The following is a 26,020-nucleotide window of genomic DNA, read 5'->3' on the forward strand; positions in this document are numbered from 1 at the left end:
CCTGTTAGTACAGCTTTTACAGATTTACTGTTATTCAATAAACATTAATCTATTTATTTATTTATTAAGTGCCTACTATATGCCAAGGGACTGTGCTCAGTGCTATGGATACAAAAGAGGCAAAGACAGTTACTGCCCTCAAGGAGCTTACAGTCTAATGGGGGAGACAACAGGCAAACAAATTATTTACAAAGCAGGCTATATATATACCAGACAGATACGAATAATTAACAGAAAGAAGGCACTGGAATAAAGAGGGGCTGGGGAAGGCTTCCTGGAGGAGGTTGGGTTTTAGTTGGGACTTAAAGAAAGCCAGAGAGGTCAGTTGTCAGAGAGGAGGACAGAAAACATTCTGTACTGGGGGACAAGCAGAGGGAATGCCCGGAGCAGAGAGGTGGAGGGTCTTTTTCATGGAATGAACAGGAGACCCAGTGTCACTGGACTGAAGAGTACATTGAGGGGAATAAGGTGTAAGTAAGAAGGCTGGAAAAGTAGGGGGGGCTAGGTTATGAAGGGCTTTGAATGCCAAACAAAACATTTGGTATTTGTATATGATTAATAAGAGTGGTTACATCTGCCGAGCACACACTTTAGTCTTTTTTTTTCATTCATACTCAAATCAGCTGACTTTCCCTGCAGAGCTTCAGTCCCCAGGAATCCTACTCTTTCTTTCCTCCAAATCCTTTGAAATCTGGTTTCCTAAAATCTGCACTGTTAAGTCAGATTATACTTGGCTTTCCTTTTGTTTTCTATCACCAATTATGGGGGGAAGGGTCACTTCTCCCCAAGGGTCCCATTATTTCCAACCCAGCAACCAGTTCCTATTAGTGGTAATCAGATTTGGTATAGATTTCCCCTGATCCCCCCTGCTGCTTCCTTCACCTTCTGTAGAATGAAATTACAGCTTCGTAGGACCCCAGATCCAAAGCCAGAAGAAGGGACCTCAGAAGTCTTTTTTTTTAATGTTTTAAAGACAAGGAAAAGTCCATAAAAGTTGAGGGACTGGCCCAAGGTCACACATGGTAGTGAGCAGCAGAGCAAGGGAAGAGATTGGAACCCAAATCCTAACTGCAAATCACTGCTGGTTCTTTATTATTGTAATTCAAGTTTAGAGAGAGGACTTCAGGGTCCTCCACTACCGCTATAGAAATAAAACCTCTGTGCCAATTCTGTAGCAGACCCAGGAAAATAAATTTTTCCCGCTCCTGCCTCTACTGCTTTCCACCTAAACACCTTCTATTCTGTTCCCCTACTCAGGGTCTCGGACCTCCTCATGTGAGTGAGCAACACCAGCTGAACCCTCTTTCCCCCGCTACTCACCTTTTTACTATGCTACTTCCTTTGGATAAGGTCTTTCATTCATTTCAGAAACACATCCCGGCTGTCACCACCATCCCATAATAACTCACCTCTCTACAGCGCTCTAAGGTTTGCAAAGCATTTTACACAATCCTCACAACAAACCTACAAGTTAGGTGTTATCATTCCCATTTTATAGATGAGAAATTGTGACTACAGGAAGAAGAAGAGACTTGCCCTTGCAACACAGCTAGAAAGTGGTCTGAGGGGGGATTCAAACTCAGGCCTCCCCAACAGCAAGGCCAGGGCTCTATTCCCTGTCCCACCTAGTTGTCTATAAGTCCAGGGTCCGATCACTCAATAGTTCCTGTGACGTTTTGCCTCCTTGTGTTAATAGGGAAATCTAGCTCTTGCTTGCTAGCTAAACTTTGGGCATCTGTGTACAGACATTTGAGACCAAGAGTTTTATTTAGTACTGGCTCCTTTCTCAGGAATCACTAGTGACTCACCAGGGCTTCTTCCCACACCATAGGGTCCCTCACTTGCGAGGCATGCTCTATTATACTGTGTCAGCAAAAGCCCTGCCCTTATCTCTGGGTAAAAATTAGCTTCACACAGGCCTGGATTCACGGTTAGGTCCAGCAAGCCTTTACCTTTGGCAGCAGCCATAATTCCTGCCCATTATCCTCTTCCCCCTCCTTCCTTTTCTAGAGTAGGTGGTGCAGTAGATGGAGTGCTCGATATGGAGACAGGAAGACCCTAGTATATGAATCCTGCTTGAGACACGGTTTCCTTATCCGTAAAATGAGGATAATAACAGCACTTACTTCTCAGGGTTGTTGTGAGAATCAAATGAGATAAGAGGTAAAAAGTACTCTGCAAACCTTGAAGTGTAAATAAATGTTAGCTATTATTATGATGATTATAATTCATCCTAGATAACCAGTCATCAACATTTTAGATGTAGTCTCTGTGTCATATACAGACTCAAAGGTAGAACTGCAAACAAAGACTGCCTTAATGGTAACTTATGAGACTGCCCTAATGACACCTTATATATTAATTATATGTGTGCATACTACAGTGGAAAGTGGGTTGGATTTAGAACTGAAGATCCTATGTTAAAATATACTGCAGCCCCAGATAGATGCCTTCTGGGCCATCTCACTCCAATACATGAACTTATGAACCAAAGGCCCTGAATGAGTGTTAAACGTATTCACTATCCCTAGTGGGTGTTAGGACTTGAGGAATGGTCCATGAAAGTTTAACCCAAAATCCAGGCCATCAAATGACCTCAAAACAACCCAAGTAGGGAAGAGTCTCTCAGACCTCAAACCCATGGCCTCATCCTGACAATGGCCAAGCAATCTAGAGACAGAACTCCCTAGGAAGACCCCTACCCATATCTGCTGCTGGTGCACCATTTTAGCTATAGCCAACTCTTCATGACCCTATTGGGGCTTTCTAGTTGTTTGCCATTTTCTCTTCCAATTCATTTTACAGATGAGGAAACTGAGGCAAACAGCGTTAAGAGCTCAGGGTCAAACCACTAAGTAAGTGTCTGAGGCCAGATTTGAACTAAGGAAGAAGAGTCTTTCCTGACTCCAAGCCTGGCATTTTATCCACTGGGCCACCTAGCTGCCTTCCCCTACCCTGTCCATATTAAGTGATTACTATCCTGAAACACCCCACGTAGTTATAATTCCTTTTTACTCTCCTTTGTTTTCACCCCTAAAACCTTTCTTTCCATCTCCCTGATTATAACTTCAGAGAAAACTGTTCACTTGGGCCCAAACATCCTCATAGCATCTGAGATCCCAGATTAAATCTTTTCCATTCTCTTCTAACCTACCCTTAGCAGACCTCAAGCAGATGGTCAAGGGTGGGCATTTCAATACTATTCCTCTCATCCTTTTCAACCAGCTACAATGCCCCAAAATCCCAAAGTCTAACTCTGGAAGGAGTAGTAACAGATAGCACCTTATTCACCATCAGTCACCATCCCAAAGCCCAAGAAAACTGAGAAATCATTTTTAATATGAATTAGAGATGGAACTTTTCCTACAGAAAAGGGGAAAGGTAGGGAGCCACCTTTGGAACCATCAATCATGACCTCAATTACTATGCAGACTTGGAATACCACAGACCTTCCTCCCAACTCCAACCCTCCTGAGGTCTCAACTGGTTGTGGAGAAAATCCTCTAATAAGACTGACTTGACTGGGATATTGTGATAGTAATGGCAATTAAAGATTCCCCTGTATTGGCTTGGTTTTCAAATTGATTGTATTAAAACCCAGAGCTTGTTAATCCCACCTGTGGGATGGACTTTTTGATGTGAAAAGAAAGTCCTGACTGGGAGGAGCTGGTGACGTAGATTTGGAGAGACACGAGAGAGAGGCGGAAGTTCTTTTTGGAAGCAGCACCTCGTGGAGAGAGACTAAGAGATTGCTGGTGGCCGCTTTGAATTGCCCTGGACTTTTGAGACCTGCCCCCTGAGCTGCCAAGGACTGAGGAGACATGGCTGTTTTGCTGGTACTTTGTCTGTCTGTTTTGATGTTATTTTGCCAGATTTGTCCACTGGTGAAAGACTGTCCTGTTGAAGAAGTCCTGGAACCTGGCATTTGGTTAAGAAGGCCTGAGACTGTCCTGCAGACAGAGAGTGAATACTGTCCACTGGTGAGGGACAGTACTGTTGTTGCAGGGGTCTGGAGACTGTCCGGCAGACAGAATGAATACTGTCCACTGGTGAAGGACAGTGCTGTTGTTGCAGGGGTCTGGGAGCCTTTCTGTTGGTTCAGAAGCCCTGAAGAAGGATTTTCTTGTTGTATGTTTACAGAAATCCTGGGAGAGGGCTTTGCTAATGTGTTCAGGGGTTCTAGGACTGTTCTACAGACAGAGGATAAATTCATGAAGGGACTGGCTATGTATCTTATGGCCTTGCTAAGCCTTGTCTCTCCAGGAACTAAGATTGCTGAGAACTTGCCTCGTGTCAAGATGAAGAAAAGACCTCCATTTGGGTATTAAGTGCTGTGTTTAAACTTGATGTAACTCTGGGGTAGATTCAATCGTGATCCAGGGGTGGGGAACTTTTGGCCTTTTTGTGTTCTATGGTTGAGCAAATGAATGTATTTTACTTATGTTTGGAAACTAATCTCCATTTGAGAAGAGGGGCTTTGTGGTGGACTTAATTAAGGTATAGCCTAGGGGTGGAGAAGTATTTGGAACAGAGACTTTGTAATTGATTGAATGATTGGAAAGTCCTGGGGTGGGGTAGGCCTTGGAGATGATTTAATCACACTTAGTAAATGCTGTATTTTGAATGATGTCATGTTTTGATCTTCTCTGTTCTGGGTTTGTTACTGAATAAAATAGAGAGCACCTATGCTGGTATTTTGAACCTGGGAAGTTGCCTTTGCTTGGTATTATATTACAGATATGTAAGTCTTGCATATAAGTTTTCTCCTTTTCACTTCCTTAGTGGGGATGTTGACTCACCACTTCACTTTTCATTTGTCTTTGCTGCCAAATAGAAGTTGAAATGGGTAGGAGAAATAGCCAAGTCTCCTTATTTTAAAAACAAAATCAAACAAACAAAAACCAAAAAACCCAACCCCTCATTCAAATGGCTCAAGTTAATGGTCCTAATTCACCAACTCTTCCACTCACTAGCTGTGTGAACATGTCTATTGATCTCTCGAAGCCTGTATTCTGTCCCACCCCTAAAACGAGGGGGTACATATTACATGACTTTTAAGGTTTCTTCTACTCTAAATCTTTGAGGCTCTCACTACTACAACAGGGAAAAAGGAACAGAGTAGAGTAGAAAGGGAGCTGGACATGACATCAGGGTTTGAATCCTGCCTCTGACAAGGGTTATGTGACTCTGGACAAGTCACTTCACACTCTTGGAGCCTCAGTTTCCTTATTTATAAAATGGGGTTAAAGGATACTAGTCTAACTCACAGAGTTGATGTGAAAATTAAATGAAGTTCATTTATACAAAGCATTTTGCAAACCTTAAAAGGCTATGCAAATGTGAGTTATTTATTATTAGTATTCTCTGAGAGAAAGTAAACAAAATGATCAGATCAGCCAATGATCAGTGGCTACTCTGATCAATACAGTAATCCAAGACAGCTCCAAAGGACCCTGATGAAAAAATGCCATCCACCTCCAGAAAGAAAGGGACTGTGAATACAAATCAAAGCATCATTTTCTCATTTTCTCTGTTCTTACTGCTTTTTTGCAATATGCCTAATAATTTCACGTGTATAATTGATATCACATTGCTTGCCTTCTCAGTGGGTGGAAGACCGGGGGAAAATAATCTGAACTCAAAATTTTAAAAGAATGTTGGAAGATTGCAATTTTTTAAAACAAAGCTTATTAACGATTCTCCATACTGGGTAGACTCTTAAGGACCCCCAAGCATTTGTGACGCTTGTATTGACAAGTGGGCCAGATTGCACCTTGAGCCTTTGTAAGCAGGGTAGATAGAATCTGAGCCAGTCATTTTTTTTTGAGTAAAAAAAGATTAAAGATCAGAGTGGAATTCTACCAATAGACCATTATCATCACCGTTATTTTATTTCTGTAATGAGAGAGTTAAGATGGGCTCATTGGAAAAAGTGAATTCACACAGAAACCAAATACACGGCCCAAAACACAATGGTGGACAGGCTAACGCTATGCCAAAGGAGGTCTACACCTTAAACTCAACTTACTTCTAAGGATAAGTCATTTATCTTTCCACTCCCCTTTCCTGATCCTGGTCTCTTCACTCAGGTTATTATTTTTTATTAATGGTGGAGCCAGCCACCCCAGGGACAAAACACTGACTTTCACACTGCACAGCAGAGAAGCGCCCTGCTTACATGTCTTGCCTGAGAAGCGGCCAAGACTACTGGAGTGCCGCATCATGACTTTTTGCACTAAGGAAACAAAAACTTCCCATCTTTTCTGGACAGCTTACAAAATGGTGGCATGTGCAGGTCACACACTGTCTCTATCAACAGCAAAAGAAAAGTCTTTGGATTATAAAGCTGCTAAAACTTCCCTTTCTCCTGCACCCTAACTTGATGGACATGGTACTTCAAATGGAGCCAACTGGGAGTCTTGATCAAAGGTGTTAGTCAATGGAAGCATAAACACTTCTTTTCCTCTCTTTGATTCACCTCGAGGGTGAGTTAAGAAGCCCAAAGAAGAAACTGTCTATCCTTAACATTCTCTTTTAATTTCTAGCACCCACCAACCAAATTGGCACTTGCTTCTTTCATGACCCTCATTCACCTGATCCAAACACCCCCTCTAAGCACCTCTGCCTCAGGTCCTCAATGCTGCCCACATGACCAAGGTACTTACCAAGAATATAAGATGCAGGCAAACAGGAGCGTGGTACCCAGGCCCGTGACCAGATTCTCATCTCTATAGAGTTCCTGGCCGAACTTAGGTGAACAAATTGTTATGTTCTTCTGGTTTTCATCCAAAACTTGGAAAGGAAAAACAGTAACCACAGTTAGTGAGGCAGTGAGCCTGCCATCAACTCACAGAGGATGATAACATTCAGGGAAAAGCTAGCTCAGCTTTTGAGAGTCTCTTGGACAGCAAGGAGATCAAATCAGTCAATCCTTAAACAAAGTAATAATTCACCGGAAGGACAGATACTAAAGCTGAAGCCACATAATGAGAAGACAGGGATCGCTGGAAAAGACCGTGATTTTGGGAAAGACTGAAGATAAAAGGAAAAGAGGACAGCAGAGGATAAGATGGATAGATATTGTCAAGAAAGCAACAAACATTAGCTTGGACAGACTTTGGGAGACAGTGGAGGATAAAAGGACCCAGCATGTTATGGTTCACAGGGTCACAAAGAGTTGGAGGATAGGGCTGAAAACAACAAAAAATCCCAGCTTTTGCTTTCCCTCAGAATCCCAAAGGATGAGCAAAGGGAGAGACTTTGATTTATAAAGTCCACCATTGTATAGGATAGACTCTGGGGTATTTCTCTAGAGAAACAGATGTCAACCCTACCCCCTTCCTTACTCAGGGTCCACAAAAAGGAGCTGATATGCAGATCTGCATCCCCATGGGGAACAAGTTCTTGGACTCTGCCCTGGCTGGGGGCTGCCTAAAGACAAGCTGAAGTGACGGATGAGTCCTACATTTCCAAAAATCAATAGGCTCTTGTCCTCATCTCTTCTAAAGAAGAGGAAACTCTCACATTTCAAAGAGCTCTGTATTAGACAATTATACTAGAACAGTTTGGCATCATTTTATGGACTACTTCTCTGTAAACACCCTGTAAAGCAGGCACCTTTATTTCATTTTTGTAACTCCTGTACCTCCTAAGAAGGCAGGATAGTTAAAGAAAATATTTAAGGCAGGCCCTTTTAAAAGGAAAACTTAAAATATACATATATAATCTACTTTATCATAACAAATAACCTCTTTAATATTACCCAATGTCCTGGCCCACACAGACCCCAATTCTGAATATAGAAGCTGGGCTTAATTACTAGCTCTGACTATATATAATTAGCATAGACCTGAAATGACCCTAGAAACCATTTCACAAAAAGGCAAATCCTAAGTATCTGAAGTTGCACTGAAATTATCATTAGCAATTGTGCTTTAAAATGCACACAGTGGTTTGGAGTCTGTTGGTTTTCAGCCCAATGGAAAAAATTTTTTCTAAAGAGCACTGATCTCAGCCACAAAAAGGCATTTTCTGTCTAAGCAGAACCATTTGAAATGAAAAATAAATGGGCTTTCAGTGCTGGTGCAGCACTTCCAACATTTTACCATAACCAAGTAGCACAGCAGTCAAAACCTTGGGTCTGTCAAAAGCCATGAAAGAAATGAAGCTTAAAACAAAAACACGCAGGATGCTCTCTCTGTCTTTTTTTTTTTTAACTGAGAGCTAGTGTTTTAATAACACGATCTGAGTCTTCCACCTGCAACTCTTCCCCTTCTGAATAGCTACATAGAAAAAAATAGGCACGGTTCATACTAAGTCTTCCAAAATTCTCTCAATCCAAGAAGGAATGTTGTGATGGGTATTGAATTTAAAGTTCCAGACAACAGAGTTTCATCTATTTTATGCACAACGCAGCAGCCATGCTTAAGCTTTTATACTATGAACATAGCTTTGATCAAGATGAATCACTACTTTGCCTAAAAGAAAAAGTAAATGGCTTGAAATTCAAAGCAGGGAAAAAACTTAACTTGCAAGGTTCAGTCTTTGTTTACAGAAATATTTCTGTTGCTGTTTAGTCTATTAGTCATGTCTGACTCTTTGTGAACCCATTTGGGATTTTCTTGGCAGAGATACTGGGGTAGTTGCCATTTCAGTCTCCAGCTCATTTCACAGATAAGGAAACTGAAGCAAACAGAGTTAAATGACTTGCCCAGGGTCACACAGCTAGTAAGTGTCTGAGGCCAGATTTGAACACAGATCCGTCTAGCTGTCCTTTCTAAGGTTCTTCCTAAAGCAATTTTTGGGAAGGTCAACCACTTAGAAGGGATCGCGAAAATGGCTCCTAATAAAGGAGGTTTCCAAATGGATATCAGACCAACCAACAAATAAAAAAGCACTGGAAGCCTTCTAGCTACCTTTGCTTCAGAACAGCCAAAGGGAAAAAAAAAGTAGTTGTCACCTATGTATTGACAACTAAGGATTTCATTAGGTTAAAAGACCTTCAAGTAACAACTCATTTGAATTTTTATGTTTTTATTTTTATGCTTTCAAACAACAGCTTACAAATATGAAAGAAAAATCCTTCCCCCACAAATCACACATACTCAACATAGGTAATCAGTGAAAGAATCACTTACTTGTCTCCACAGGTTTGCTGGAGAGAGCTGAGAAGGTGAGATATGTGACATAACAGCTAATGAGGCCAGATTGCAGTAACCCGGAGTGAGGCTGCCCTGAAAACGGAAAATAGGTCCATGGTCAGAGAATCCTAGAGGACAGAATCCAGAGGGCTTGAGGTACCATCTGGTCCAACGCCTTTATTTTATAAAAACTGAGGTCCAAGGTCCCAAACTTAGTCAAAAGCAGGGCCGGGATTCCAGTCCAGGGTCTCTGACTCCAAATTAAAATGCTTTATGCTGTACCATGCTAATATAAAGATGGTACAAACATTAGGAAGGAGAACATCGTTTTTCCTAGTGGACATCCTCTGAATTTTGGCTTACAGATTCCTAACAAAACTTCCCGATTCTAAAATGAGAGACCTGCCATAGTTTGAAAGGAATTGAGAAGGAAATTACCTATGCTCTTACACAAAGGGTACTGTCTGTTACTATCTTTTGCTTTGCTCTTTGGAGGGCAGTTGGGGTTAAGTGACTTGCCCAAGGTCACACGGCTAGTGTTAAGTGTCTGAGGCCAGTTTTGAACTCAGGTCCTCCTGACTTCAGGGCCAGTGCTCTATTCACTGTGCCACCTAGCCACCCCCTTTCTGTTACTATCTAAGAAAATTAACTTTGATAATTTTTTAAAACTTTAGAGTTTAAATATATTTACATATTCCAATTATTTACATATTAATTTTACTTATATTATATTCTTTATTATGTTATATGTCACATATTGTATCATATTAATTTATGTATTAATATATTTTAAGGGGAACTTGTATAAATGAAAAGCAAAATTATACTCTGGCCCACACTGCTAACAGAAGGATTTTTTTTTGTCCAACACCTCATGGTAATGATGCTGAAATGTAACCAGCCCCAGGGGCATCCTGAAACCTAATCTGATTCCTAAACACATTATAAGAAAAGTGTCACTCCAATTATTAGAGATCCCCAGTGGCTCAATGGGGTAACATAAGAGACATCTTGGGAGCAAAGCACTACAAATTGTCTTCCACAGCTAGATGCACATCAGCTCCTTGGGGAGCGGGGCAGAGCAAGACATCTGTTTCTTCATCTGTAAAAGGGCAAACGCACTAATAAGGCACTAATGCTTGATGGAGTCCTGAGCGAAGAACGAAACAGATACTACTTAAGGAAGAAATCTATTGGAAGCCAGGCTCCAAGAAAGAGAGGTGTTCCAAGCTGCTAAGACACTGGATTTTAAATGAACAGGCTGACTGAGCTACAATTTTCAGTCATTAGCTCCTACATGGGAACATTAAACTTGTTTTGTGACTAATCATTTTTGTTGTGATTTTTTGGGATTTATGATGATACTACAATTATGACAAGGGCTCACAAATTACCCATCATGCTACTGAATCTTTAAAACTGAATGAAAAATGCACTGCCTGTCATGGATAACTCTCTCACGCGTCTTTCTCAGACAAAATCACCATGAGACTTTAGAGCCTCCCCTGAATATGTTTAAACCAGAAGTTCTTAACCTTTTAACACCAGGAACTGGAAGCCTGGTGAAGCCTATGGACCTCTTCTCAGAATGAACCTAACCACCTTAGTGAATAAATATCAATACCTTCAAAATAGAAACCCACAGGGTTCTAGAGAGGAGGGGTCAAAATCAGCTATTTCCTGATGTTGGAATCAGATTAATTAGGAAACATTAAAAAAAAATAAAAATACAACATAAATAATGTTCATTTGTGGTTGGCTAAGTCAATATCTGAGTTTGACACCACTGTTCCAAGGGCTTTCAAGACCATGAGGCAGAGGGAGGGGAGGGAAGAAAAAGTCTTAGACACCATGCTTACGATTTTGTACACAGGGTGAGATGGCTACGAGGGAAATAAGTAGGCAGAGACCTCCATTGACACCAACGAAAATTTTGTTCTGCAAGCAGCCTTCCTCCCGTGTGTAAAACCAGGCCATCAATATCAGAGCTCCCACAGCAATTGTGTACATGAGAAGAGTCACCAGGGCAAGAAAGGCATACCACATTTTATTATGAACTGTGCCTGCTGTCCTATTTCCAAGAAGGGAAGACAAAAGAGAAAAAGATTAGTCAAAGGATCACTTGTCTTATAATACACTCTTGGAGTAATAAATCTCTTGTATTCAGCCCCCAGGATGATGTAACAAGTGGTACAAAAGGCACACACTGGCTTTCTGAAATGAATGCACCCCGTGACAATGCGGGATGGACTGGGAAATGTTTGACCTACTTCGTCTAAGAAACTCATAAATGCCCATTGGAAATTGCTTTGGTCTTCTACTTCTGGCCAAGTCCAAGTCTGGGACTCCTACCACCATCACCACCACCACTGCCTTAAATGGATGCTTGTACTCAGAACTTTCTGAGTTTTGGAAACATGTATATTTTAACTCTGGGACATCTTCATGAAGCCCTGCAAGGAAAACCATTAATTACAATGGTATGATTACACGATACAGTAGGATGAGCACATATGTAAGGCAGTTCTTCTCCAAGGTTCTTGTTCAAAGAAGTTTTCCTTATTATTCAAGTACCCTAGTAGTTTTATTAGGTCTTACCACGTCATTCCCCTGCTCAAGAAGCTTCAATGGTTGGCTCTCTTTAAGATAAACAACAGCTAACATGATGTAATGGTTACTGTGTCAGACACTGTGCTAAGCACTTAACAATTATTATCTGATTTGATCCTCACAACAACCCAGACAAGTAGGTGCTGTTATTATCCTCATATTACAGATATGGAAAATGAGGTAAACAGAAGTTAAGTGACTTGCCTAGGGTCACACAGCTAGTATCTAAGGCCACATTTGAACTCGGGTCTTCCTGACTCCAGGCCCAGCACTCTATCCACTGAGTCACCAATTGCCTAAACAAAGTCCTCTTGGCTTTTAAAGCCCTTCACGATCTAGCTTCTAGATGGATGAAACTTTACTCCTTTACACACTCTACATTTAGGCCAAACTGGCATAATCTATATCCCCTATACCTTCAATGTCCTCCTCATTTCTGCCTCTAGGAGCTCACAGATCTCATCAATTCAATTTTCAACTCCCTTCCTGAGGCGTTTTCCTGAATCCCCTAGTTCAAGGGTGGGGAATCTGCAGAATCAATTTCCTCATCTGTAAAATAAGGATTTCGTCAAAGGGCCACACTTGAGGACCTGGAGGGCCATGTGGCCTCACAGCCACAGGTTCCCCCCCCCCCGCCCTAGTTATTAGTGCCTGTCCCCTCCAATAACTTTGTATATATTTTCTATTGATTAATCTGTACAGATGCCATTTCCCTCCAGCGGACCATCTGTTTTGTTTTCTGTATTCCAACACATTGCACAGTACCTGGGGCACACAGTAGGCACTTAATAAATGTATACACTGATCCAAACTGATTCCAGAATCACCCTGGCAGCATCTCTCTCTTCAGGGTTGTGACCGAATTACCGTAATTCAAAGTCATGTGTTCTGTAGCTCACTACCTATTTAGGGAAGGGGGGGGGGGGGGGGGGCAGCAAGAGAATTCTAGTTATAATGATGAAGACAAAAGTAGGTCTGGAAAAATTAGGAGAGAAGGCACATAAGAGGATTTTTACATTAAAAAAAAACTAAGGAGAGGACAACACTATGCAAAAGAAAAGACAGACTTTTAAGTATGATTTCCCAATAACAATGTTGATAGGGAAAAAAAGATTGTGTATCAAAAAAAAAATTTTAACATTGGTGGTGGAGAGAAGAAAAAAAGACAGGATTCCAAACCTTCAAAAACTGTTCACACAAAAAAAGAAACAGAGAAACAAAAGGAAGAATATTTCATGAATCATTGTCATCTGACTTTCAGAATTAGGTTGCTTTCTGCAACCTCATTCTCAAGAAATACTGCAAAGAAAAAAGAAAACAAGAATTTTCTTATTGTTTTCACAAAATTGGAAAACATTCAAGGAACCTATGATAAAAAGTTACTGTAACCAAAGTAGAATGAAGATGGGAAAGGACAGGATGACAACCATTCTGTGGTGATAACAGTACAGTAATGATTCAAACTACTGACCACAAAATTATCCCCAATTACAAGATGAAAAAAGGAAGTAGGACAAAACTTGAGAAGGTCGAAAGCATTTAACAAGTGCTCTATGCCGGACACTAGGATAAGCACTTCACAAATATTATTTCATTTGGTCCTCATAACAATCCTGAGAGGTAAATGAACTGTTTTTCCTATTTTGCAGTTGAGGAAACTGAGGCTGAAAGAGTTTAAATGACTTGCCCAGGGTCACAGAGTGTTTGAGGCTATATTTGGACTTTCTGACTCCAGGTCCAGAGTTCTATCCGCTGTGCCACCAGATACCTCTAGAGGAAACAAAGTGTGAGAGAAAAAAAGGAATTGTGTAAAGATAACACTCTGTTCCATTGGACCCTTCCTTTCTCCACTGGTCCACAATGTTATGTTTTCCAGAGTCTTTTATACTCACTACTTTGATGGACCTATGATTTAGAAAATGGGCAATTGACATCTGTGATAGAATTAATATTTACCAGGGTTTCCTGTACCTTCTCTCTCCCCCTTAACATAACCAGTCCATCCCAGTCGCCCACTCACATGGAGTTCATTATTCTAAGACTTGGTGTACGTCCTGAGACCAACAGTCACCCATACGCTGTCCAGCTGACCAGAAAGGTTTCCATAGGAAGCGAGGGAAGCCCCATGCCTACCAAAACTGAAACTAAGGGGCGGCCAGGTGGCTCACCGAGTAAGAGCACCGGCTCCAGTGTTGGGATGACCTGGGGATCAAATCCAGGCTCAGATACTTAGCACCATACCCAGAAATAACTGGCTGTGTAACCTTGAGCAAGTTACTTAATCCCGATTGCTTATAAAAAAAATAAAATAAAATAAAATAAAATAAACTGAAACTAAGTGCTACTATAGCCTTACTGCCATCCTTTCTTGGTGATATCTAGGTAAAAAGCCTCTTTTGTTAACTGTTCAATGACTATGAGAATCTCATTTTGAGATATCAAAAGTGAACTGGCAGGGTACTGGCAGAAGGCCTACTCCTACCATTACAGATACCCCTTACAACTCCTCCTGGTACCTTATCCTGTATAATTTTTACCCATGTCTTTCCATATATCCTCCAGAGAGGGCAGCCGAAGTTTTCACTCCAGCTCCTTCCATATTTAAGGGATACTGTTACATCATCCTGAATCACACATCTTTTGGTTGCAATTATTGCTTTATGATCAGCTCATAGCCACTGCATAGGAAAAGTTAATTTGACGATGTCTTTTATACTACAATTAATATTAAAGTAATAGTCTGTCAGTCAATAAGCATTTATTAAATCACCTACTATTTGCCAGGTACTCTGTTAAGTGCTAAGGATACAAATAAGGGCAAAAGACTGTTTTTAATGCGGGAACATACTATATATAGCCTACTTATGCTCAACAAGAGTCTTTCTACTGCCCTCTCGGTTTTTTGTAATTTTGATTATTCTCCAACAGCAATTGTCTATGATCCAAGGTAATATCTCATTCCTAAGAGAACACAGGAGTAAAAGAAATGTGCTAGGGGAGGCTACGTGGCACAGTGAATACAGCACCAGCCCTGGAGTCAGGAGGACCTGAGTTCAAATCCTGCCTCAGACACTTAACACAAAACTAGCCATGTGACCTTAGGCAAGTCACTTAACCCCTACCAAAAAAAAAAGCAATAAATGTGCTGTTGTGTAGGGATCACTGAAAGCAATGAACAATTTACCAAAGGGAATCCAGCCCAATCTCTTCTTCCTACTCAATTTATTTTTCAAACTTGATCTGTTTAAGACATACGAACTAATTCAATCAACTATCAGTTGCACTCTATGTCACCATCTGGAAAACGTATTTTTCATCCACTTTGTTTTATCAGCGTTGATTGTTTAATCAACCTCTTTCACATGAGTGCGGATTTCACTAGCGCTTGTGAGGCTATTTTGAGACTTGTCAGTACTATACAAAAACAGGAGACTTTAGATAGCTTTGCTATCAATAGGGAATCCACACTTTGTTTAGACTCTATACAGATCATTGATGATGACAATAAAAAACTTAGGAGAGCATTTATTCTACATTTTGCACCTCATTTGATGAAACATATTACTGAAAATAAGGTTACCTTTGTGGTCACATATGTCCTTATTGGAGAAGACCTCTAAGCTTGCATTCTGTTCTGATCAGTCATGTATTCAGAACTAAAGGGTACCTCCTAGAGATAATCTAGTCTAACTTCATTCTACAGAGGAGGGCACTGAGGCCCAGAGAAGCCCAGTGACTTGCCTAAGCTTACAAATAAGCAGAGGCAAAATTAGGAGCCTCCAATATTCAGTATCCTCCAGGCAATTTTTTTTCCATTGCACCAAGCTACCACATTTTTTTAAAGACATCAACAAAAGAATGACAGAGATTTTTACTTTTTCTAAACCTCTCAGTTATGTGACCCCCTAAAATGGAGGTTGCTATGCAAAATAATTAACCTTCTTATACATTCATGGAGTCAAAACTCTGAGAGATAATAAAGTAGGCGTGTGGGTCAGTAATTGCTATTGTCTCATTCATTGCCTTTAAGGGGTGGGAATGGGGCAGCTAGGTGATGCAGTGAATAGAGCACCAGCCCTGGAGTAAGGAGGACCGGAGTTCAAATGTGACTTTAGACACTTAACACTTACTAGCTGTGTGACCTTGGGCAAGTCATTTAACCCTAATTGCCCTGCCTTCCCCCCTCCAAAACAAAAAGGGGGGGGAGGACTTGGGGTGCAGGGGGAGCACTGGTTATGCCTCGTTCCATTCTTTTAGATTATTCTCTGAGATATCTCAAAGACAAAAAATAAAGACCCCTCTTGGAATTGTGGTGCCTGTCCTGCCAGTTTCTTTGGTATGTATTTGGTCAGGTCCAGATGCTCTTCCCAATTTCATCTTCTGAAAAGTCATTTCCATTTCCACATATAGCACTTTTGGTGAAGAGGCAAAAGAATGTGTTTCACTACCATTATAATAAAAACAGATCACTATAAAATTGTGATTAAAATGCTAATATATCTGGGGCCCTTCCCAGTTTCGTCTATGAATGTCTTTGTGATAATATGACTCCATAGAAACTCATACCAAGTTATCATCTCATGATATTTTATGAAGCAACACAGCTCAATCTTCCCTCTAGCTCTAAGATGCTTTTGCAAATGAGGCTGTAAACTAAATCAACCTTGTACTTGATAAAGAGATTAAATGTTGGCTGCCTGAGGCTTCTGGGTTCTTTCAGACTCCTCATGGTCATGACAGAAAATGGTGACAGAGTCAACGTTGTTGTTTCTATTCATTATTCAGAGTTGAAAACATCTAAACAAGTTGGACTGGAGTCACTCTAAATACTCATGATCTCATCGTTACCCTTTGTTCTTTGCTTTGACTATCTGTTATAACCAGGGGATAAACTGACCATACGAAGAAAGCTGATTTAAAAAGAAACAAAACTTTTTTTATTTAAAGGCATAAAGAATAAAATTTGCTGATGACACAAAACTGTGAAGTACAGCTAATGTACTGTATGACAGGCAAGTGATTAACAGACTCTCAATACAGTATAAAGTCAATGTCAATAGGGATGTGGTTTGGTTTCACCAGTACCCTATGAAATCATCCACTGATCACCAGACAATGACCGTACATTAAGAGTACCAGCTGGCATTAGTGTGATGTCTCAACACTGCGTAATCTTCACCCTATCTCCCACCATCACTGGAGAAGAGAACGAGTCACAGACTGAACGGCATTCTGTATTTGTCTTTTTTTATGAGTTACCACTGACACACACACACACACACACAAAATCAGTTGGCAGTTAACTTTGTGGTGATAAACTTCCACAAAGCTGCCAACTTCTATGTCACTAGGATTATATTCAGAAGGTGAAGGATTTCTATTTAGAGCTGGGAAGGATCTTAGAGGCCTTCATTTTATGGATGAGGAAATGGAGGGACTTGCCCAGGGTCACCCAGCTAGTATATCTTGAGAGGATTTGAATTCAGGTCCTCCTAACTCTAAGCCCAATGTTCTTGAAGCGCTTCTAAGTTGGTAGAATTTAAGATCATAGGAAGAGATCTCAGAAACCATCTAGTCTAACCCCCTTACTTTACAAATGAGGAAACTGAGACCCAGAGAGGGTGAAGTGACTTGTCCAATGTTCACACAGGTAGTGTCAGAAGAGGGATTTAAAGAAATAAGATTTGAACCCAGATCCTCTGAGTCTAGAAGCAATGGTCTTTCCTCTGTTCACTGCTGGCACTATAATGATATATCTTTCAAGAACTCCAATGCATTAAAGTACACCTGGGTGGGGGTAGGGAGTTTTCCAGTTTTTAAAATGACAAACAGGGAGACAAGATGGCAGAGTAGAAGAAGGACTCCCAGGCGGCTCCAGCTTCCACCTTCCCCAATCCATGTAAAGGGGGACTCTGAACAAACTTTGGAGCTGCAGAACCCACAAAATGACACAGAGAAGCTAACCTCCTGCTGAGGACAGCCTAGCGGGCCTGCAGGAATTGGCCAGCCCAGAGAGGTTTTAGCCCCAGGGCGGGTCTGATGATCACTTTGGGACCAGTAGTTGGGAGTATAAGAAGCTGCTGAGACATCTGGCTGGCACCACATTGCAGCTTCAGCTCCTGGCCTGTAGACTGTAGAGGGACCAAGCGACCAGTCTGAGGGGTAATGGCTCTTGCTTTAACCTGCTTGGATCTAGATTGCAGTCTAGGGTGGAGGTCCTGGGGTGTGTGACTGTAATAGTAATGGAATATAAAGATCCCTCTGTATTGGCTTGGTGTACAAAAGGATTCCGACTGATACTTATGAATTTTAAACAGTCCTCATTGTCCAGTGTTATTCCTCTGGCACCTTCATCAGTGATTCTTACCATCCAAGACACTAAAGACTCCCCCATTCTTTGGGTGAATCTACTCAATATATCAGTGATCTCCTGTTGAGTGAAATCCTCAATTATCTCCCTGGACTCTGTTTTGCCCTGGTGGTTCTCCTGTCTTCTTCGTATGGGGAGTACTTCTACATTAGAAGACTCCTCATCTAACCTTGCTCCATTCTCCTCACACACATTCTCCTGGAAGCTTTCAGGGCAACTCTGCCCAGCCTGTACAAAAGCTGCATGCACATTCCTTCTGCTAGTTTTTTGCTTCCTTTTAGCTATATGAACAGTAGCTTGCTCCTGGACCACATGAGTCCCTATAGTTTGCTCTTCTGAATGCTGTGACACAGAAGAATCCTCAGGCAAACCAGTAGACTCCCTAGCCATCCCAGCTCTTTCCTCCAGCAGCTTATCCCTAATTTTACACATAAGGCTATAACTTGTTAGCAGCACCCAGCCTCTCCTGCACACTCCTGCCAGTTCTTTGCCTGCTTCTATGAGTATTCCTTGCAAACATCTTTCCAAATCTCCAGGTTCTCCCTCTTTTAGCCTTGGTTCCCAGTTTTCACAGGGCCCTGTGCTTTTGGCCCATTCTCTGGCTAGAGAGGAATAAGGCAAATCCTCCCATCCTGGAATAGCCATTTTTCCCTCTAAAGCCCCACTGCTTCCAAATAGAGGCCTGACATTTTGTGATCCCATCCTTTTAATCAATTAAAAGTCCCTGTTCTAAATACTACTTCACCCCTAGGCTGTACCTTCATTTAGTCCATCACAAAGCCCCTCTTCTTATGATTGGAAACTAATCTCCATTTGAGAGGTCAAAACATGACATCATTCAAAATACAGCATTTACTAAGTGTGATTAAATAATCTCCAAGTACTACCCCACCCCAGGACCTTCCATTCATTCAATCAATTACAAAGTCCCTGTTCTAAATACTACTCCACCCCTAGGCTGTACCTTCATTTAGTCCACCACAAAGCCCCTCTTCTCAAATGGAGATTAGTTTCCAATCATAAGTAAAGTACATTCATTTGTTCAATCATAGAAAACAAAAAGGTCAAAAGTTCCCCACCCCTGGATCACAACTGAATCTACCCCAGAGTTACAACAAGTTTAAGCACAGCACTTAATACCCAAATGGAGGTGTTTTCTTCATCTTGACAAGAGGCAAGTTCTCAGCAATCTTTGTTCCTGGGGAGACAAAGCTTAGCAAGGACACAAGATACATTGCCAGTCTCTTCATTAATTCATTCTCTGTCTTCAGAACAGTCCTAGGACCCCTGAAAACATTAGCAAAACCCTCTTCCAGAATTTCTGTATATATACAACAAGAGAATCCTTCTTCAGGGCTTCAGAACCAACAGCAAGGTTCCAAGCCTTCTGCAACAACAGCACTGTCCTTCAACAGTGGACAGAATTCACTCTCTGTCTGCAGAACAGTCTTAGTAGCTCTGAACCAACAGCAAGGTTCCCAATATTCTGCAACAACAGGACTGTGTTTCACCAGTGGACAAATCTGGCAAAACAACATCAAAACAGACAAAGTACCAGCATAACAGCCATGTCTCCTCAGTCCTCGGCAGCTCTGGGTGGCAGCTCTCAAAGTCCTGGGCAATTCAAAGTGGCCCTCAGCAATCCTCTCAGTCTCTCTCTGCCTCCACGATGCTGCTTCCAAAAAATTCTTCTGCCTCTCTCTTGTGTCTCTCCAAATCTATGTCACCAGCTCCTCCCAGTTCAGCCCGCTCTTTTCAAGTCAACAAGTCCATCCCACAAGTGGGATTAACAAGCTCTGGGTTTTAACACAATCAAACCAAAAACCAAGCCAATACAGAGGGATCTTTATATTACATTACTATTACACTGACCAGCTTGCCAGAGTGTGTGGAGACCTCAGAGAGGGCACCCAACTAATACCTCCAGCAGCTGAGAAAACCGCAGCATTTGGGACGAAAACTCCCCTGTCTGGTGGCAGAGTCCTTCTGTGGCAAAAAGCCCAGGGGTCAGGTGACTGAGAGGCCACATGACCAGGCAAAGGAAACAAACAGAAGAATCCAACATTAGATTCCTATTTTGGGGACAAAAAGGATCAAAGCATGGAACAGGAGGAAGACAGTGAAGTCAGAACTCCTGCACCAAAAGCTTCAAAGGAAAATACGAGCTGGTTACAGGCCATACAGGACCTTAAGAAGCAGATAAGAGAAGTGGAGTAAAAATTGGGAAGAGAAATGAGAACGATGCAAGAAAATTACAAAATGAGAATCAATAGCCTGACTGAGAAAAATCACACCTTAAAAAAACAGACTAACTCAATTGGCAAAAGAGGCTCAAAAAAGGCAATGAGGAGAAGAATGCCTTAAAAAGCTGAATTTGCCAGATGGAAAAAGAATCTCAAAAGCTCATTGAGAAAGTTGCAAAGTCAGGAAGGACATATGTGACATTCACTATGTAGGCTTAAGCTGCTCACATGGTGATTTTAAAAAGTTTTAAAGCAACCCAAGCATTTCCAGAAGTGCCAGCCAACAAAACAGCATGGATATTACAGGCCCAGAAACAAAATGGCTTCAGAAGTAATCAAAACATTACAGAGCCAAAAAACCAAGAGGCAGTCCCAAAAGAACACTATTTTATAGGCAAATAAATGATACTCTGCCAAGGACACTAGGTTTTTACTGTAAAATTCCCTCTTTGAAATATGTACCTAATCGGGGGGAGAGGGTGAGGAGAGAGGGGAAGACTTGGAGGAAAAAAATTAATGAAATCTTATGAAAAATTCATACTAAATGTACATACATGACTCAGGATTGTAGGGCTAGAAAGAAGTTCATCTGTCTCATTTTATATAGATAAAGGCATGAAGCCCCAGAAATGCTGACTATTTTGATCAAGGTCCTACATAAGTTCAGAGGCATAACCTGGATTTGAACTTGGGTTCTTTTACTCTAAACCTATACCTTTTTCCACTTACCATACTTCCTCTTGTTTGTGAAAACCACCAAACATGATATGGTATGTTCAAGACAACTGGGAAGACTGAACCCCAAAATGGAGTCACATGAAATAATTTTGACCAAAGGATCAGACTCAACAATAGGGGATAAGGAAGGAGGTGGTCAGCAGTATGGTTGAAAGACCCAATATTGGGGGAAACTAGGTGGCACAGTGAATAGAGCATGGGCCCTGGAGTCAGGAGAACCTGAGTTCAAATTTGGCCTCCGACACTTGACACACTTATGGCCATGTGACCTTAGGCAAGTCACTTAACCCCAACTGCCCTGCCTTCTTCCCTCAAAAAGACCCAATATTACAAATATATGTTTGTGTGTATATTATATATGTATACACATATACAGACGTGCACGTGTAAACATACATACATATGTCTAAATAACACACATACATGTGTATTTATTACTCAGCAAATATATTATATTCAATTTTCTGCCATGAGGATCTTAAGTGCTTCCATAACCATTTAGTAACACCTAGGCATACTCTAATATTTAGTAGATCATAAACTAATTTTGAACTTTTTGTTAAAGCACACGAGAAAAATAATTTTTTATAAGTTTAAAAAGTTTTAGTTTCAAGCTTAAGTTTAAAAATAACTAGGCTAAGAAACCCCCTGAAAGAAAGAAGGAGCATCCACACACACACTGAACACAAACTGACTTTGACAAGCACCGCGACAATGTTTTACGACGGTGGCACACACCAGTTTTTGTTCCATTTATGCGCAAACTCCACCAGTAGGATGAGCTGTATTCCTATAAAGAGAAACGCTCCGATGGCCCCGACGTAGCGCCATGCTGCAAGGCAGAAACAAAGGGAAAAAACCAATGAATTCAATTCAAGAGTTAACTCCTCTATATATTGTTATTGCATTTTGGGCTCATAAACGTGTATTTTACTACATTTTGTAGCTTGGACCGATGAAAGAATTTGTTTTTCTTGACTATCCTATTTGCTAGAAAGAAAGTCTTTTTTCCCCCAGGAAGCTGAGATCAGGGAAGACAGGGGAAAGAAAATAAATAATTGTTTTGGGGTTTTTTTTGTTTTTGATTTTTGAAGGAGGGAGGGCAGGGCAATTGGGGTTAAGTGACTTGCCCAAGGTCACATGGCTAGTAAGTGTTGCCGTGTTTCCCCAATAATAAGACCTATCCCGAAAATAAGCCCTCCCCTTACTATGTAAGATTCCTCTAAAATAAGCCCTCCCCCGAAAATAAGCCCTATTGAGATTGCTACTGTAGTGAAGGTGATCCCCTGCGCTACACGCTACATTACGGTACCCTCTGTATGCACCGTCCCCCCCCCATGAAACGCACACTGCGCTCTGAGCTGCATCCGATCAGAGCTGCAGCAGTGAGCGCGTCATCCTGTTCTTCCCCAGTGATTTGCTTATTGAATAAAGGTACATTTTTTTGTTCACATTTACCTGTTTATTTGCTGTCAATGTTCATTAAAATAAGCCCTCCCCTGAAAATAAGCCCTCTGGTGTTTTTCTGTCCAAAAAAAAAAATAATAAGACAGTGTCTTATTATCAGGGAAACACGGTAAGTGTCTGAGGCTGGATCTGAACTCAGGTCCTCCTGATTCCAGGGCCAGTGCGCTATTCACTGCACCACCTAGCCACCCCTAAAATAAATGAATGTTAAACTACTTTCTGGGGTTGTCTAAGTCATACTGTCATAGCATCCATTAATACAGCCAAAGAGGAAGAAGGTAAATAATACGAAAAGAAAAGAGCAAAACCTATAGATTGAGTGGAAACAGAAAGACAAAGAAGAAAACAAGAAATTTTCTGAAGAAGGTCCAAGAAAACTTGTTTTTGATCCACAAACGCCCTTTGGCTTACCCCAGGGGTTAATTTCACAAGGCAAATAAAAAGACAAAATGGAACACCCAAACTGCCCACTGTTACCTTTCAGAAATGTGTCCTGGTCTGGGATGAAGAAGGCCCCTGAACACATGGCAACCAACAGTAAAAGCTTAATGAACCAGAATCTGGCAGAGAGGAAAACAAGGGAGAAATGAATTTAAATGTTAAGTACAAAATAAAAATACAATATAAATACACACAAGAAAGGAGGGTAACTTGCCTACAAGAGACATCCTAAAAGAAAGAGCTTTCAATCCCGTTCTTTGAAAATAATGGTCTCTCAAAATTACTACAAAAGACATATGAAGGAAGACACTATCTACAACCAGAGAAAGAACTGATAAATAGAAGTATGTCTAGAATGATTTTACATATGTATACATATATGTATACACACATATTTGTGCCTAATGGTACCTACCCATCTCTGGGTAGGGTGGGGGAGAGGAAAGAAAAAAAATCCACAGGATAACTTTATTATATACTTAAAGTGAACAGTAAGTCGTACATAACAGAATTACAGTTTCATGCACAATCATTTTTTTATTATACTGTCATGGAAATGCTTATTTTATTCCATAATTAAAAATAAAATTAAGTTAAAAAATAAAAAATGGTCTCTTGAAACTGAACACAAATGATTATTACTGTGATTATAAAGAGCTGGGCTCTGGAGTCTTATTTAAAAAAAAACTCCACAACTGAAGAGAAAGATAATCTCAGTAAAGATTGGAATACAAAGAATGAACTTGGTGTTTACTGCCACATTCCACAAAGAGGATTTTACCATCTTCAGACTTAAATTTCTCCAAACCTCAGGATACCCCAAGAGCCCCCACAATACACTTCCATCTCTCTGTATTTCAGCTGAAGGGCAGGGGAAGAGCATAAGGAATGTTCACCCTTCAAAGGGAATCAGAAATTCCTCAGGACTATAAGGAAACTGGCAGGGTAGGGAAATAGAGGCAGCTAGGTGGCACAGTGGATAGTGTGTCAGGCCTATAGTCAGGATGATCTGAGTTCAAATACAGCCCCAGACATTTAGTAGCAATTATGACCCTATGCACATCACTTAACCCTGCTTGCCTCAGTTTCTCCTCATCTGTAAAATGGTGACTAAAATGACTGAACTTCAACAACAAAGGGAAACAGGAACCGACACATCACTTACCCATTGTGAATGTAGGCTCGGCAACTCTTGCTGTTGTCAATCTTGATTGTAAATAAGCAGAAGATGAAGAAAAAACAGGCCATTCCAAAACACACTCTGTAAACTGCAGAATAGCCCACCAGCTTCTCACAAGTGTCCCCTGCTTTAATGCCTTTACAGATATCTTCATAAAAAGGAATCTGAATGGAGAGCAAAGGAGAGAAGAAAGTTTTTAAAACTGGCACACATGCTCCCAAGGCCTAAGGCTTCGTCAAGGCCTTAGTGTAGGGTGGAGGGGACAAACAAGGTTTAAGGTAGACAAAATTATTTTCCAACAACTTTTTCCCCCTGACTTTAAATTACTGAAGAGGATGGAATGGGAGAAAAGAACAAGAATTAAGTAAGAGCTTACTATGTGGCAGACACTGTATAAAGTGTTTTACTAATATTGTTTCATTTTATCTTTACAACAACTTTGCACTATTATTATTCCCATTTTACGGTGGAGGAAACAAGCCGACAGAGGTTAAGTGACTGGCCCAAGGTCTCACAGCTAGTAAGTACTTATGGCTATATTTGAACTCAGGAAGAGGAAGCTAAATCCAACTCTAACCACTGCACCACCTAATTGCCTAGTTAGAAATAATGGGGGAGGGGATCAGTATGATCCCTATAGACTGCCACCCAGCCCTAACTGTACCCCAATAATTCATAAGAGTCCAATAGGAAAATGTTTACATATATGGTATCAGATTATTGCAGATTTCATATAGCTCTCCTGCTCTACTGTTCAAATCAATGAACACATCAATAAATTTATTCACTAATGGAGCCAGGCCCTGTCCCAGGTTTTGAAATAAAAAGACAAAAAGTAAACTCTTTCCCACAGCATCCAGGTGAATATCTAAGTTCATCCACAGCATGGGTGCCATGACCTAAAATGGGGGGGCCAGGAGGTGCCCTATCCCTCCTCATCCAGTTTACCCTTTGGGTTTGGTTTCTGGTCTTTTTTTTTGGGGGGGGTCCTTTTACAGTTCTGGGTACAGATGTTATAATCCCCACTGAACCCAGAACTGCGCCACAGTGACCTTAGAAGTAGAATTTGGAGACAGATTTGCAGTCAGGCAGGCCAATAGGAAAAGGGAAACAGAGAAGCCAGGATGCCTGGGACTTGAGTCCCAGGAACTTTGGACTTGGAACCCGGGACTGTGCTATATAGGAACGGCTCCAAACTATGAACCACTTAATCCTTCAGAGAAAATGCAAGGGGGAGAAGGATTATACCCTCAGTGTCGGGGAGGAAATGTTTGTGTGTTCATTCTTCCTATCTTTGAAATAAATATTCCTTTGTAAAAGCTAGTCTTTTAATTGGTTAAATGGAACAGGGGTGGTGCAGGGGGCCATCCCCCCTCCTACCACCCATGGGAGAATGGTGCCAGGAACCCACCAGATTCCCTTAAAGAGAACCCTGGGGGAGAGGTGAAAGGTAACACATCTGACCTTTTATACAGTGGGGGTGGAGAGTAGAAGAGTGGTGACTGGGATAAAATTGAGCCAAGAACCTCTGGAGAGTATCATAAATCACATCCCTAAAGTATGCCACAGCTTCCCCACAACAGCACTGGGAGATTAGGGGTCTAAGTATTATTACTTCCACTTTGGAGATGAGGAAGCTTCTGGGGTCAAGCATGAACTGGTAGAAATACGGCTGAGGTCCAACTTTTCTGAAAAGCCAGCATCCTCTGCAACACACTATGCTGTCTCTTGGGAAGCTAGGTGGCATAATGGATTCAGTGCTGGGCCTGGAGTCAAGAAAAATCATCTTCTTAAGCTCAAATCAGGACTCCACACTTCTAGTGTGACCATG

The 26,020-nt window shown here is 41.2% G+C and overlaps 1 protein-coding gene across 3 annotated transcripts in view; it reads right to left on the reverse strand.

Annotated features, from left to right (window-relative positions):
• The window catches only part of SERINC5 (serine incorporator 5), a 118,985-nt gene that overhangs the window by 21,734 nt on the left and 71,231 nt on the right, over positions 1-26,020 (reverse strand). For all 3 annotated transcript variants that reach the window (XM_069096340.1, XM_069096339.1, XM_069096341.1), the window contains exons 3-8: positions 24,175-24,353; positions 23,046-23,128; positions 21,840-21,933; positions 11,000-11,211; positions 9,138-9,233; positions 6,666-6,792 (exon numbers count right to left, since the gene is read on the reverse strand). In XM_069096340.1, the coding sequence (XP_068952441.1) occupies positions 6,666-6,792; positions 9,138-9,233; positions 11,000-11,211; positions 21,840-21,933; positions 23,046-23,128; positions 24,175-24,353 (791 nt within the window). The remainder of the gene's footprint in view (positions 1-6,665; positions 6,793-9,137; positions 9,234-10,999; positions 11,212-21,839; positions 21,934-23,045; positions 23,129-24,174; positions 24,354-26,020) is intronic.

This window comes from Petaurus breviceps, unplaced genomic scaffold (genome assembly GCF_028583685.1).
Source record: "Petaurus breviceps papuanus isolate PSGF00001 unplaced genomic scaffold, PetGlider_PUasm1.0 229, whole genome shotgun sequence".
Lineage (NCBI taxonomy): Eukaryota > Metazoa > Chordata > Mammalia > Diprotodontia > Petauridae > Petaurus > Petaurus breviceps.